The 16,198-nt window shown below is 44.6% G+C and overlaps 1 protein-coding gene across 3 annotated transcripts in view; it reads right to left on the reverse strand.

The window, feature by feature from the left end:
• macrod2 (mono-ADP ribosylhydrolase 2) overlaps positions 1 to 16,198 on the reverse strand; it is a 486,386-nt gene that overhangs the window by 35,145 nt on the left and 435,043 nt on the right. For all 3 annotated transcript variants that reach the window (XM_035531411.1, XM_035531409.1, XM_035531410.1), the window contains 2 exons: positions 14,317 to 14,398; positions 3,546 to 3,590 (listed from right to left, as the gene is read on the reverse strand). In XM_035531411.1, coding sequence (XP_035387304.1) covers positions 3,546 to 3,590; positions 14,317 to 14,398 — 127 coding nt within the window. The remainder of the gene's footprint in view (positions 1 to 3,545; positions 3,591 to 14,316; positions 14,399 to 16,198) is intronic.

Genomic DNA, 16,198 nt, shown 5'->3' on the forward strand with positions numbered 1-16,198 from the left:
CCATGCCAGGATAACAACAATGGCCCAGGGCATTTGCGTATATCCCCCAATATCATACTGATATTAGAAGTTAGATTGTTTTGCTCGAATGTTTATGACTGCACTGGACAGATCGCTTGGCTTGGCCGGATATAAAGTCAGATACAAAAAACCTGTGAGGAGGTGAAAGGCTTATTTACTATGGAACTGTAAATGTTCTTTAAATGTTTTGAAAATGTTCCAGTGGCTGATTAACTTATTTTGTGACTTTCTAAAACCAACAAAACGTAAAAACAAGCCAAGCCAAGAATGCCTCAGCACTTCTGACATACCACATATGGCATGACTTGCATAAAACAATCATAAAACCATCAGACAAATGAAACTGGTAGAGCTTGTTATACACATACAGAAAATTATGAAATTTGACAAATTGGCAAATAGAGTTTGGGGGAATAGATTTGCAAATGCCTGGGAGATTTAAAATGAAAAATGACATCATATGGATATGCAACACTGTTGTATTGTATTGTTGTATTTTTGTGTGACTATCAAGAAATAATGGTAATATTACTAAATTACTTCTCTCTTAACTGGTAGTTAAGATTTGACTAACGTTGGTGGTCCATTTCTTGCACAAAATAAAGTTTGCTAGAACAATCTTTAAGTGGAATCTGTCTTCCAAAGCTCTTTTATGCTTGGATTCATCAAGATCAAGATAGCAGATAAATTAGGATTTACAGAGATTATTACACAAACACATATATTGTTTTAAGTCACTGCAATTCCTTTTGTGAATCACATTTAATTAAAGCCAATGTTTCACAGGAAATGTAAATATGCTGTAGCTCGGTCCTGGACCGGAGATTGGTCCTGGACCGGATATTGGTCCTGGACCGGAGATCGGTTCTGGACCGGAGATCGGTTCTGGACTGGAGATTAATTCTGGATTTGTGAGCTACAAATGCAAAGAAGGTCCCAGTGACTTCACAGTATCATCCATTTATGTTTCTGTGCAGGAATCCATTTTTTTGCTGGATATTGAAGTGGGATGTTGGTGGACAGGGAATTTCCCTGAAGATCACTAACATTTCTAACTTCCTTGCCCATAGAAGGCAGCACAGTGTTAACTGCCTACTTGCACACATGTCCAAATTTAATCTTCAGTCCATCTTAATGACGGAAGCAGTAATGGTTTCTGCAGCAGACCAGTGTAGAGATTATTTTTTTTTAAAATAGCTGCATCTGCAAGAGTACATGGAACTTTCCGTTGAAGAGCAGCGCGTTTTTCTCGCACTTGTTTTCTCTGAGCCGCGACAAGAGGGAGACCGGGTCGGGGCTGGTCAGAACCGGCGTTGGGCCCGGCAGCTGCACGCATATAGTCCGAGCACCTCAAAAGAAAAGGGGAGACGGTGTCACATACTCGGCTTCTCTTCAGCACCTACGCTGCTTCCTCGGGTCTCACTCTCAGGTTTGTTTGAGCATGGACACGGACGGATCCGCAGCGTGGCAGACTGCAGACAGACCCTTCTGGGAAACGCACACCGGTACCGGTATCAGCACCCTTACAAAGAAACTCCCCTGGGGCTTCGGGGGAGTCCTCCCAGGCTGGGAGGAAAGTTGACTAGAAAAAATAACTAAATAAAGAATGCAAGAAAGAAACAGGAATGGCGTTTGAGAAAAGAGTGCCGGGGCTTTAGGAATGAGGGAGGGAGCTGGAAAAGGGCAACGGGAAAGAAAAAGAAATAAAAGATACAATGACAGAAAGAGAAGCGGGAAGATAAAAAGGATGAAGATGAGTGAGACCGGGAGAGAGTGAAGAAGAAGATAGAAGAAGGACGATAAGAGAGAGAGAGTGTGTGAGTGTGTGTGTGTGTGTGTGTGTGTGTGAGTGAGTGTGAGTGTGTGTGTGTGAGTGAGTGAGTGTGAGTGTGTGTGTGTGAGTGTGTGTGTGTGAGTGTGTGTGAGTGAGTGTGTGAGTGAGTGTGAGTGTGTGTGTGGGGGCGTGTGAGTGTGTGTGTGTGTGTGGGCGTGTGAATGTGTGTGTGGGCGTGTGTGTGTGTGTGTGCGTGGGCGTATGTGCATGTGTGTGTGCGCGAGTGTGTGTGTGTGCGTGCGTGTGTGTGTGCGCGTGTGTGTGTGCGTGCGTGCGCGTGCGTGTGTGTGTGTGTGTGTGCTTGCGTGTGTGTGGGGTGGGAGGTGTTGGATCTAGGGCTTATGCACAGCTACAAAAGAGTCCCAGCTCCATTTGAGGATGGCAACCATTTGAGCTCTTGAACTGAAGCCAGAGGAGGAGAGACGAACCCCTGGCTAACTGCAGCTCCACTAAAGGCCAGGCCTTGGCTTATATTCAGACATTTGCCAAATGAAACAGAGGATACGCTTTGTGAAAGTGCGCGAGCGCACACGTGTCTGTGTGCGTTTCTGCCTTTGTGTGCGTGCACATGTGTCTGTATGTGTGGATTTGTGTGTGTGTGTGTGTGGTGTCTGCAGTTTGGAGATGCTGTATAGAGGCCACTGTAGTGAAGATACTAAATATTATGTGAGGTGTCACTGCGTGTATAAGTGGGGCAAGGCATCGTCGTGCCATAGACGTCCCCTGGACATCACTACCAGACCAGAGGATTTACAGACCTTACAAAGTTATTACTTGCACCCGGGATCCTATTTCAGGAAAAGAGGTAGCGCACACACACACACACACACACACACACACACACACATACACAAGAGTCAGTGGAAAAGGTAGATAGGTCAAGACCTGGTCATCTGATCGCACCAGGATCATTTTATCCAAACGTGACACGTGCCCTGCGGTACAGCAGCATACCAATCGCGAGACGTTAACACATGTTGGCATGTCTTAATATAGCAGCGAGCACGTGAGCCCCTTTGCCTCCCTCTGCCTTTTCAGTCGTCTGTGTTTAGCGGAAATTCGCGTTCTCACTCGCAGTACTGCTCTTCTGGAAACAGGCGAGCTGGGAAAGCCAAAGGGAATAACTGGGACAGGTTGTGGGATGATTGCAAATGCTTTTTTTTCCAGACTGGAAAGTGCTCGTGGTGTTCCACAAATGTGCCATGAGGTCGCCTCAGAGCGATTCTGGCATTTCCAAACCGCTTTCGTTCCATGTGGCGCCTCTGAACGTTGGGCACATACCGATTGGTTGTGGGTATAATGTTAATGTATTCTCATCAACGTGTTGCCACCATGATGTGAGGCCTAGGAGAAGCAGGCGCTAGGATGCGACTCCCATCCAGACTGCATGGGGATCGCTGACGGAAACATTCACACCGGTAAACCTGGCTTATGGTGCACATGCTTCGCCGTTTCTTTATGATTCCTGCGTAAGACGGATTTAAGGACGGATTTAGGACCCGGTGACGGGAATTAGCTTAGCCTGAACGCTAAGCAGAGACCCACACCTCCACGCCATTCCCACACGGGTCCCCCACCTGGGTCGGGACAAACTGCGTTTGCCTTTTGAAGTCACTGCCTGGGTAGAGTCACGTGAGTGCATCGGCTGGGTAGAGTCACGTGAGTGCATTGGGAAGCAGAGTTCACTCACCGTCCTCCGGTTGGCTCTCAGTCTGCTTCTCACATTCTTGTTTATCTGTGTAAGCCAAATACAGAGAAAGAAAGAGGCAGACATAGACAGACAGACAGACAGAAAAAGAGAGAGAAATGTAATAATTTGCTATTAGGGTTGTATAGGAGCATTAAGAGTTAGAAGCTAGGGGTTTGAACTTCACATTGAGTACCAGACAAAAGAGTACGACTGAGTCCACTGTTTCGAGTGACTTGATAAGAAAGGTGTGTCTCTGCTTGTGGGTTTGTTTAGGGCTGTCTCCCTGCACGCAGAAGTTATTATAGAGAGGATGTCCCTCTCTCATGCATACTGGATGACACGCTACTGCGCGCATCTGTGCAGGTGGCGGCCAGACACCAGTGTGCTCAGTCTTTATATCTGCGCATGACTGGTTACAGTTGTCTTTGAGGGGAGAGGAAGAAGGACCTTGTGGTCCAACCCCCCACCGCCCACCCAATACCAGATAATCCATTTCAGGAGTGCAAAACTACAGTCTGAAAAACTCTGGGATCAGAAATAGGAACTTGCTTCACAGTTCTGCTACATCGCTGCCAGAATGACTGTGGTCGGTGAGTGGCGCTACAATGATACAGGGGGTCACCAGGATTTGATTCTCGGTCTTTTTTCTTGTAATCAGTGTTTCTTCTCCTGTTTTCTCCTTTTCTAAATGAAGCCAGAATGCATGTGTGGTCAAAGTCCTGTTGGCTATTAAGAAGACCGACAACTGCATCTTATTAAAAGATTCCAAAAAGAACACATCAGGTTATATTAATGTAGGAATTAATCCAAATTTTTATGACCAAGAAAAGAATGGTTTTCTCTGCTGGTTTTGATATGCGCATAGGGACCGGGTCTGCGTTTGTGGTGCTGGAGGTAGGTGTGTGTGTGTGTGTGTGTGTGTGTGTGTGTGTGTGTGTGTGTGTGTGTGTGTGTGTGTGTGTGTGAGAGAGATGTGTTTTCTCTCTAGGTTTTGATATGGGTGTAGGGTCTGTGTTTGCGGTGCTGGAGGTAGAGGTTAGGCGTACTGGGAGATGCATGGCAGATAGTGGTGTAGGAGGAAAATGAGTGTGAGCATGAGTGTGTGTGTGTGTGTGTGTGTGTGTATGTGTGTGTGTGTGGTGGGGGATGTTTGTGTGGGAATGTGTGTGTACATCCCAACTGTGTGAGTCTAAATCCAGGTGTCCTAATTTTATATTGGGGAGGGGCAGAGGAGTAATGTTTGTGGTGGGCCAAGATCTCCAACATAGTATACAATTATAAAAAACCTTGTCCTATTTATTTAGACTAATTTTTTTTAGATTTGTTTTTAGAATTAATCATATACACGTAGAATTACACTTTCAAAAAGATACATGTTGTATGTCCACAGGATATGTGACAATTAACTCATTAGTATTTCCTGTAATTCTGATGGGTCAAATTAAATGCTCTCAGAGGTCCCACTTTGGACCGAAGACATGTACACACACACACACACACACACAGACACACACACACACACAGACACACACACACACACACACACACACCACTAAGTACCTAAATAAGCTCCAGCTAGTGCAAAATGTAGCAGCCAGAGTTCTTTCTAGAACTAGAAAGTTTGATCACATCACTCCTATCTTGACTACATTACACTGGTTCCCAGTAAAATTTCATATTGCTTATAAAATACTTCTAATGACCTACAAAGCACTCAATGGTCTGGAACCACAGGACTTTAGCGAACCCCTGGTGCATTATGACCCACTACATCTGCTAAGATCAAAAAGTGCAGGCTCTTTTTTAGTAACAAGAATAAGAAAATCTACCGCAGGGGGCAGAGCCTTTTCCTATAAAGCTCCCACACTATGGAATAACCTGCCTGTAAATGTTCAAGACTCAGACACAGTCTAAGTATGTAAGGCTCGGCTGAAAACCTATCTGTACAGTCAGGCATTTTATTAACTACTTCCCATCTTAGGTAAAGGTGTAGATCTGGGGGTCTATAGGGCGCTGAGAGTTATAGTAAACTGGGATGTTATGATGCTGTCACTATGATGCAATTTCCTGGCTGAGAGCGGCGGAGCGCTGATGTCCCAGGGTGCCATCATATCTGTGTTTCCTTCTGGCTCTTTCCTTTTAGCTGTGCTGCCATAGCGAGATCTGCCAGAGTTCATCTTTGCACATTATTAGTTCCCTAATCTATACACCTTTGTACCTGGATATGCCTAATAATCTATTCTCTCTTTCACATTTACCCACAAATGTGTGCACATCCCCACACACGCACATACAGACATCCACACAGAGTACACACATTCATACACACATTAGTAGACCCACAGGCACACTCGTGCGCATTGCTGGACACTAACTGTACATCACACAAGCGCGTGTTACGCATGCTAGCACACACCCCCTTCCACCTCCACACATCCCCAAATGCACGTCCACACACACAGAGTGCAGAAACTCATATACACACTCATGTGCTGTGTGCTGGGCTGAGTGCTCCCTGTAGTAGAGGAAACATACCCTTCTCCTTTTGCCACACACTGAAGAAAAGCTACAGTGGTTTGATTTTTACTCATCTATCTATCTATCTATCTATCTATCTATCTATCTATCTATCTATCTATCTATCTGTCTATCTGTCTGTCTATCTATCTATCTATCTATCTGTCTGTCTGTCTGTCTATCTATCTATCTGTCTGTCTGTCTGTCTGTCTGTCTGTCTGTCTGTCTGTCTGTCTGTCTGTCTGTCTGTCTGTCTGTCTGTCTGTCTGTCTATCTATCTATCTATCTATCTATCTATCTATCTGTCTGTCTGTCTGTCTGTCTGTCTGTCTATCTATCTATCTATCTATCTATCTATCTATCTATCTATCTGTCTGTCTGTCTGTCTATCTATCTATCTATCTATCTATCTATCTATCTATCTATCTATCTATCTATCTATCTATCTATCTATCTATCTATCTGTCTATCTATCTATCTATCTATCTATCTATCTATCTATCTATCTGTCTGTCTGTCTATCTATCTATCTATCTATCTATCTATCTATCTATCTATCTATCTATCTGTCTGTCTGTCTATCTATCTATCTATCTATCTATCTATCTATCTATCTATCTATCTATCTATCTATCTGTCTGTCTGTCTATCTATCTATCTATCTATCTATCTATCTATCTATCTATCTATCTATCTATCTATCTATCTATCTATCTATCTATCTATCTATCTATCTATTTATTTCTGAAAAAAAAACATGAGATGGTTCTGAAATGCAGGTGACACACATACACAACATACACATTCGTAGAAACGTTCAACATATACACTGCATACCAGCAACATACATACGACATGCACATAACACACATATACACACTTATACACATATATACACAATATATACACAACATACACATTTTCAGGCATGTATGTGCTTCTTATGGTTCCAGCACACGGTGTATGTGTTTATGGAATTATCAACAGTCTTATCCGTTAAATAAACACTGTGCTGGCAATAACGCAGACACATAAAGGAAGAATTTGAGAAGCATTAATCTCACTAAACAACACCCCCAACGCTCTCCTTCACGGGACGTGTCACATGCAGGTCTTCAGGGGCTGGCCTGCTCCAGAGCTCTTCCAATTTGCCCATGTCTAAGGCCATTTTAATCAGTTACATAGCCTTCCAAAACAATCAAATCCTGTAATTAATCAATTAGACCACTAGGGTGCGACGAAAAACAGCAAGCGCCTTGCCCCCTCCTCGGAATGGATCACGAGGCCGGGCTTGATGCAGAAGACACCGTGGATGTGCAACTTACAAACCATAGCACGGCATCCTTGTCAGTGGTGCTGTGAGCTGGTGTGGTTAAGCAAGCTTATCTCTGAACACATATGACCGGATAAAGCCAGAGATGCTTTTCACGTCCAAATTTTTCTGATGAAGGCAAAGTTTAAAAAAGGCAGAACCAAGATCCCATTGCCCAGTCATATGAAACAGTTGTGTGCTGAGTCTCTGTTCGCTGTGCGTGTGTAATGGCTATGCTCTGAGATGCTATTGGCCGCTCATGTGTAATGGCTGTGCTCTGAGCTGGTATTGGCCGCTCGTGTGTCAAGGCTGTGCTCCTAGATTCTATTGGGCGCTCGTGTGTAATGGCTGTGCTCCGTGATGCTATGGGCCACTCGTGTGTAAAGGCTGTGCTCTGAGATGCTATTGGCTCGTGTGTAAAGGCTGTGCTCTGAGATGCTATTGGCCGCTTACATGTAACAGCTTTGTGCTGAAATATATACATATAAAGGGCCTGCACAGCTGCGTCTGTGGAATATCGCCCACCCTGCGACTGTGGAATATCACCCTCCCTGGGTCTGTGGAATATCATGTAACTGACTGAAGATTTAGTTAACGGGTAGAATGGCAACAAGACCAGGGCAGTGCCTATTTTCGACCTGTTCAGCCCCGTTATCTGGCGGTGAGCATGATCACTACACCACTAACAGCAACCTTTACAAATTACAGGGTTTCTCTCAGGCGCAAACACTGGTAAAGGCAAGGTAGCATTAAACGGGGGGCGGGGTGGGGGGGGGGGGTGTTTACCTTCTATGTACTGGGAACACCCTGGTAAAACAGAACTGACTCATTCAAATCAGTGAAGTATGTGTTTGTTTGTGTGTGTGAGACAGAGAGAGAGAGAGAGAGCGAGACAGAGAGAGAGAAAGCAAAATTTGAACTCAATGTCTCTTAAATGAATATAAATAAAGTACAACATCATCAAGAGAAACAGACAAACAGAAAGACAGTGAGAAAGAGATGAGCAGGGGAGAGGGAGAGAGAAAGGCAGGCAGAGAAAGAGAAGAGCAGAGAGGTGGGAAGAGAGGAAGAACGTGAGAGAAAAGGGGGGGGGCGTGGCAGGCGAGGGTGGTTGTGTGGTGCGTAATCGCTTTTCTAATGTGAGTAACTGGAGCGACGAGGGAGATGAACGCTCCCAACGGCCGGTTCTAAGGGCACGTGGACAACGCTCTTATTCTCGGCTTGTGCTGGGAATGGGAGGCACGCCTCTCTCTGCCGTTCCGCTTTTCCTTGGCCTGGGCGACCTCACTCTGTTCCACTTTCCTGACAAACGGAGATACGGATCACCTTATTATACCCCATCCTGAATTTCACCCGCAGCGTGTGGCGGATGGAATGATGGAACATCCTAACCGGGCCGAATGCGATCTGGAACGAATAGCTCCGAGCACGGGCTGAGAGTAAACAGCAAGCGCGCCGGAGCCGGGAGCTTCCGGAATGGAACGTCCCTGGATGTTCCTCAAAGAGACTCAGCCCTCTCGGTGAGAGCTCCATCGGTGTCCGTGAAAAAGGACCAACGCGGAGGGGTTTCACGTCGCCGGGGCGTGCAGCAGTCAAAGGCCGCACGGTGAAACCACCCTGACAACAGGGGTTTGAATATTTCAGAATCAGAGTTTGTTTTGCCGTTAATGTAACAGCACGTGCGGTGCATTAAACCCGCCGCACGCGGGTGGAGCGTTTCACAAACATCAGGAGCGTTTCGTGAAAGGCTGACCCTGGTCTGGCGGGGTCAACCTGAAGGAAGGCGCCCAGACAAAAGGCGTTTTAATGTATGCAAATTGCATGTGCATGCTAGCAGTCTTTCTCTGTCTCTTTTTCATACACACACACACACACACACACACACACACACACACACACACAGAGCCTAGTGTAATTAAATCTCACTATTCCTCTATAATCTCACTATAATCTTCAACTCTCTTTAAAGATGATTTATCAATGATTAAAAATGGCAATAATATAGGGCTTTACCAAATGCATTTTTATGTGACTATTAAAAGAAGTTTGTATGTGAGATATCATTATTATTTAAAAAGGAGAAAGACGGAAAGAAGAACGAAATGCAGACCCAAAGCCACAGAGAGCGTTCCACACCCGGAACGCCAAAACCAGCACTCGGAAAACCCGCAGGCAAACTTTACAGCTCATTCGCAACGAACTGATCCTGGCTCCCTGGTTCCCACGGCGACAACGATGAGACGGCACGACGGAGCTTTCAGGTCCTTGTTATTTTCGCAGGTTTTGATGACAGGCTGTCGGCAACGCCAGCTCGGCTAAATCAGTCCTATTATGTCTCGCTCCCCAAAATCTCGCCTCCGGAGTGCTATTTTTTACAGATTAGCATGGCAAAGCTAATTACGCAACCCCATCGTTCTCCCCGCTCCAGCCACGCCTATGCGCTGATGTCATAACGAAGCGACACAGGTAGGCGTGCGCGCGCCCACCACCGTCTGTCGAACTGGGCCATCAGCTGTGACAGAGCACCTCTCTTGATTCTCAACGCCATTGAAACATAACGGGAAAGAGAAGCACCCGTGACCGCAGTTACCAGCTCGTGCGCGGCCGTGGCCTGCAGGAAAAACGTTAACATAATAGGGTGAGGCATGCGATAGAACAGGGTTTATTAGAGCAAAAAGTGGTGGTTCCTGGAGAGCAAAATAACAGTGGATTAAGGAGAAGAATTTTGACGGAGCACGAACCCAGGTGGGTAAGCGCAGTTTTAGCACATCTTCACAGCGCAGATGAAAAACATTGCAGACCCAGGGGTCGTAATTAACACCACTGACCCTACTCCTGTCAACGTTGCTGACTGTTAACGAGCTCTCCCAGTTTATATCACACACACCTTACAGATCCTCACCTGCTTTTTTTAAGAACAATACTTCTTGGCTTTACTCAGGGTGGAGATGAGGCATGCATTCCTTCCTGTGTTAACGAGCTTTAAAACGTGCCTAGTAGTTTGTACAGTGGGCACAGTAAAAAGGGGTGCTTAGAGACTCCTGTTATGTTTAAAAAACACCAGGACACCACTCAGTCGCTCGCCGTATTTGGAGTAAGACCTGATTTAAGTCCCTCTTCTTGAAGGGGAAGTAAAGCGTGACAAGCCCAGATCCGGTTCAGCTCCGAAGAATGTAGAAGAACTAGGGATTCCTGTTTGCGCTCGCGCGAGTTAACGGCTGTGTCGTGCGCTCAGGCGATGCTCATTCCAGCCGCAGTGGCAGCGAGGAGGCTGATAAGGACGGCAGTAGGGAGAGAATCTCATCCCGCAGCGCCCCGGCGTCGACACGGACGCACCATGCGGGTGGTACCCTGACACGATCAGCGGCTCTCCTGTGGCTGCCATCTTTCAGCAGGGCCTGGGGGGAAAGACTGTGTGTGTGTGTGTGTGTGTGTGTCTGTGTGTGCGTGTGTGTATCAGCATGTTTTGCGTGTGTGTGAGCGCATGTGTACGTGCCCACACCTGTGTGTTTGCATACGGGTGCGCACGTACCTCTGCGCGATTGTACACACCAGGGACATTAGAGTGGATGTTATTATCCTCTCGGCAGGGTATGCGAGGTGCTGTTGGGCTCAGGCTCTCCGCAGGGCCTGCAGATTCCGACTGGGACAGGCATGCAGGGAAAGGGCTAAAGACGGCGAAGCGGCCGGCGCTGGAATAATGTACCCGTTTACCGCCGAGGGAGGCAGGGCTGCAGAGAAGGGCTTCCCTGTGTGAGCAGCGCCCTGGAAAGGCGGGCACGGCGAAACGCGAGAGGGTTGGGCCGCAGAGGAGAAAATGGAGAGAGAGAGGGGGAGGGAAGGAAGCAGAAAGAGAGAAAGAGTGGAAGTGGAAGGAGGAGGGAGAGAGGGAGAAAGTGAGAGTGAAGAGAGACCAAAAATAAAAAAATAAAATAACCCGCTGAAGCCAGTGAGCCTTTGTCATATACCACACCCCCAACCGGAGACTAACCCCTGCTCAGACAGCCCAACAAGAACCAGACGTACAGAAGTGTGAGTCACGTAAAGCCACTGACAAAACCTGTATCGCCTGCATCTGGGCTGCCACTCGAGACCTCCACCACGCTTTGCATCACTCTTGGTGATGACAGAATCAAAGGGCCATTGAATCATGCTCTGTATCTGGAACTTCAGGTTATAGCCAATCCACTTCAGAGAGAGGCACCTTGAAATATTATCAGCCGCAGGGCTCCCAGCAGGCCGGCTGGCCGGCACTCACACGTTAACCTCATGTGTGTAGGTGTTTCCACAGACCTTCAAATTTCAGAGACGAATGCAATTTGCTCTCCTGGTCTTTAAGGTCTTGGCAGAAATCAATTTTAAACATAAAATTCTTCCCGAACTTGGCCGCAGTGGCACAAAATATTTTTACTGCAAGCCTGATAACTTGCAAATGGTGAAAGCTGTAATGTATGAATGTTTCTAATAAATCCACATAATGGTGTATTAAGGCATACCCATGCTCACTGTATAGAACAAACGCAATCCAACGCTCGCACTCTGGCATCCTGTGTTCTGGCATAGCTGCCTCTTTTAGAACCACAGCTCCATCAAACATAATGTACCCACAATCACATAACCCTAGTTACACATTTGTATAAGTGATTAGCAATCGCAGCCCTGGAAAATATGAATTTCTTCAAATCATGTGATATTTTTTTGTGTTTCTATAGTCACTGGTGCATGTCGTGAGTGGTGTGCCACAGGGTTCAATCACTGGTGCATTATTTCCTATTAACAAGATAACCATTTTGTAAATCACTTCTATGCCTCTGACATCCAAATTTACTCCACTGTTAATCTATGTGACAGCCTAAGGGCTATCTGCTGTGAATGTAGCAAGTTAATTTCCCTACATCGAGATTTTTTGACTGCTGGACGGCTCATAACTTTTGACAGTTAAAAAAGGGATAAGAAAGCAGGTTGGGTCATAAATTCCAAGTACATTCCAAAGCACGCACCACATTAACCGTCAGCGTATATCGGAAAGGCCTGCAGATTTTGAGGAGCTTACACACAGAACACGGTCACCAGGATCCAGAGCAGGGAACAGGGCTACTCAACCCCACCGGGTTCAAAGGGCACACAGCTGACCACTGCCAGTGTTACTGTGTGTGAATTTGTAGATGAATGGATGGGTGGATGGATGGATGGAAAGATGAATAGCTAGCTAGATAGATATACTAGATAGAATAAGGTGAAATTTCTGGATATATATATATATATATATATATATATATATATATATATATATATATATATATATATATATATATATATATATATATAAAATCTCCATCTATTATAGGCCTACAGACTCTCATTTCTATTTGCATAATAATTCTTCACATCCCAAGGCCTGTAAAATCTCCATTCCTTACTCACAGCTACTTAAACGCATTTGCAATGAAAATGAAGACTTCCACCAGAAAAGTATGGAAATTTGTGAATATCTTCAAAACTGTGGGTTTCCTGAGGAATTTACAGAAGATGACTGCTTGTGTTTTACCCCTTCAGAGAGTGGACGCGCCATAAACAATTTAACCTATAAACAATCTGCCGTTAAAAGACTACAAGAATTCCCTTGGCGCTGTCTTATCATCCTACCAATAAAACAGTGGCTGATATTATACTTCAACTCTTCAGAATCCACCAGGATGATTCAGAGACCACATCCTTTACACTGGAGAAACCAACATAAGGTCGCTGGTTGGTGTTTTGAACACCTTCAGACATTTTAGTAATGGACCCTGCATTAATGACATATCTGTTAGCATTGCCAGTTGTTGCTATGGCAGCGATGAAATTAGGAAACTCAAAGAACAAGAGCTGATCTATAATGTTGGAACTTTAGAACCCCTTAAAATGTTATAATTTAAACATCTACAGTTTCATATATAAACTGGCTCCTCCTACTGCTAATTCAGAAGCACTTTGCTTGCACAGCTGATGAAGGACCTCTGTCTGAAACGTTCTGTTTCTCTGGAAAGTCAATATATATATTGTAGAAAAGTGCACAGAGTTTCCAGAGAAACAGAATGTTTCGGAGAGAGGTTCTTCATCAATTGTGCAAGCAAAGTGCTTCTCTTGAATATCTTCTTCTTCTTGAATATTACTTCGGTTACTCACCTAGAACCTTCTTCAGATATATATATATATATATATATATATATATATATATATATATACTTTTATACGATACTTTTTCCTTGTGATATTTCTCATTATTACACATAATTTATGGACATCTATGGTTAGATTTCTTTGCATGTGTGGATTGGCTGGGTTGTTACTGACATCTGGTGAGAATTTCATGTCAATAGCACCTTTAGAAATATATTTACTTATTTACTTAGAAAATTGGTGACGTGTTCAATACTTATTTCATCCGCTGTGTGTGTGTGTGTGTGTGTGTGTGCGTTTGCAATTTTTATGTATATAGGTTTCTTATACACTAATTTAAGTCCATAATAAACATTGCATAAATGCGTCCTGATTTGCTTACAGTTGTTCCTGTGCCAGCAGGCAATCCAGAGGAACAGGGGAAGCTCTCATATTTGTGTTTGAAAACATGCTGAATCATGCTTAATAATCTTAGTTTTTTCAGAGAGCTGCCTTTCCACATATCTTGTCTGCTGGATGTTCACTTTTCTGTGGCCTGTAGCTTCTTTCCTTTCATTTTGAATACTTGAAAAGGGCCCACTATGCCCTGAGGCAGAGCAATGCTAAGGGTCTTCTGGACATAGCTGCCGAATGGATGAACTCACAGTGACACCTGTGCATTTACAGTTTGTATGCAGCTAAGAGAATCAGTTTTTCATGTGAAGACTTTGACTAACAAAATGATGCAAAATGACAAACAAAGCAATAGCGATGTCAGTATGAAATTCAAAACCACATTACCTGGAGAGAAGAAATCTGACATCTTCCTTTTGTAAATTTCGTAATCCGTCTCCAGGAACACACAAAATATGACACGGTCGACCTGTAGGGAAAAAGATCAAAATGATTTTTTTCCCCTTTTTTTCCCCTTAATGCACATGTTCATTTTATCTTTGACTGAAACAAACTGATCAAAGAAATGGTAAATGAATGTTTTAGCATATCTTTGAAAACTTTTGGCAATTGCTGAGATCATTCATTCATACATGAAAAGCATTTTGTAGACAAGGCTTCCCCTATTCATTATAGCCCAGACAGCACACAGAATAAATGGGGAAAATAAGGAAGTGGACAAAAAGGTTAATAACAAAAAATGTTCCAGGAACAATGTACCAGGATGTACCTAGAACAGTGTACCTAGAACACTATCCCAGGAACACTGTACCAGGATGTACCCAGAGCACCGTGCCAGGAATACTGTACCAGGATGTACCCAGAGCACTGTACCTAGAACTCTGTACCAGGATGTACCTAGAACACGGTACCAGGAACACTATGCTAGGAACACTGTTCCAGGATGTACCTAAAACAATGTACCAGGATGTATTAGGAAAACCGAACCAGGATGTACCATGAACACTGTACCAGGATGTAAACAGGCTCTACCAGGAAAACTGACCCAGACTATACCAGGCTGTACCAGGAACACATGCTGTACCAGGAACACTGTACCAGGATATACCAGGAACACTGAACCAGGCTGTACCAGGCTGTACCAGGAACACTGCACCAAGAAATCTATACCAGGATGTAACAGGCTATACCAGGAACAGTGTACCAGGGTGTGCTATGAACACTAATAGGATGTACCAGGATGTACACAGGCTCTACTAGGAACACTGTACCAGGATGTAATAGGATGCACACAGGCTGTACATTAACCCGAACACATGCTGTACTAGGAACACTGGCCCGGGAAAACTGTAACAGGAAAACCGTACAGGAACAAGCGGCTGTACCAGGAAAACTGCAGCAGGCTGTAGCGAGAGTTAATACACAAAGGACGTGTGTTATATTGACAGTAGAAGAGAAATATTAAGTACTAAGATAAAAGGCATAACACTGTGGAAATTATGTATGGTATCGTTTTACAATTAAAACAAATGAAACAAACATTTTGCCCTTCTGATTTGGTTGTAATGATGAAGAAACCGCTCTCACAGGTGGGGGCTTTTATCAGAGCAGCAAAAGTCACCTCCCCTATCCAGACTGCGTGCCGAGTCTGGGAAAACTCCAGTGATTATACGGAGACAGTGTGGGGATCTGATCAGCCAAAGACCAAAATGTGGGCAATCCGTTTCCCTGACAACCATACCACCGGAATAAAAACAGAAAAGCAGGATACCACCATGATGGCCAGCCAGTGCCGTGCGAAAGAAACATCAATAAGAAAACTACACAATTCCTAAACAGGATGGATTATTTTATACATAAAATAAATTATCTCAAGAAACTTGTTTTCTATATCCATCACTGCCTATTGCAACAAAGATGGAATAGTGTATGTGGCATCGTCAGTCATCCAATAACATTATTAGTTACTTTTAGAGATCGAGAATCCTGTTTTGAAACATTTTAGAAGCTTTTGAACTAGGGTTATATACTGCGGAAGATATATTAGACTCTAGCACAATGAGACCAGCTGCACACATCAGGAAACCCAGAGAAGGTGGAACGTCCTGCTTGTCTGCTGGGAAAGGCCTTGTCAACCCACAGCGGCATTCCTCTCCTCTCTTCAAACACCATCGCAGGTGTCACCCTCTCTCCTGCTGGGGAGGAAATTTACCACACAGTGGGCGCGACAGATGATCACCATGCTGCATACTGCAATATTCCCAAGCAG

The sequence above is a fragment of the Electrophorus electricus genome, chromosome 11, assembly GCF_013358815.1.
Source record: "Electrophorus electricus isolate fEleEle1 chromosome 11, fEleEle1.pri, whole genome shotgun sequence".
NCBI lineage: Eukaryota > Metazoa > Chordata > Actinopteri > Gymnotiformes > Gymnotidae > Electrophorus > Electrophorus electricus.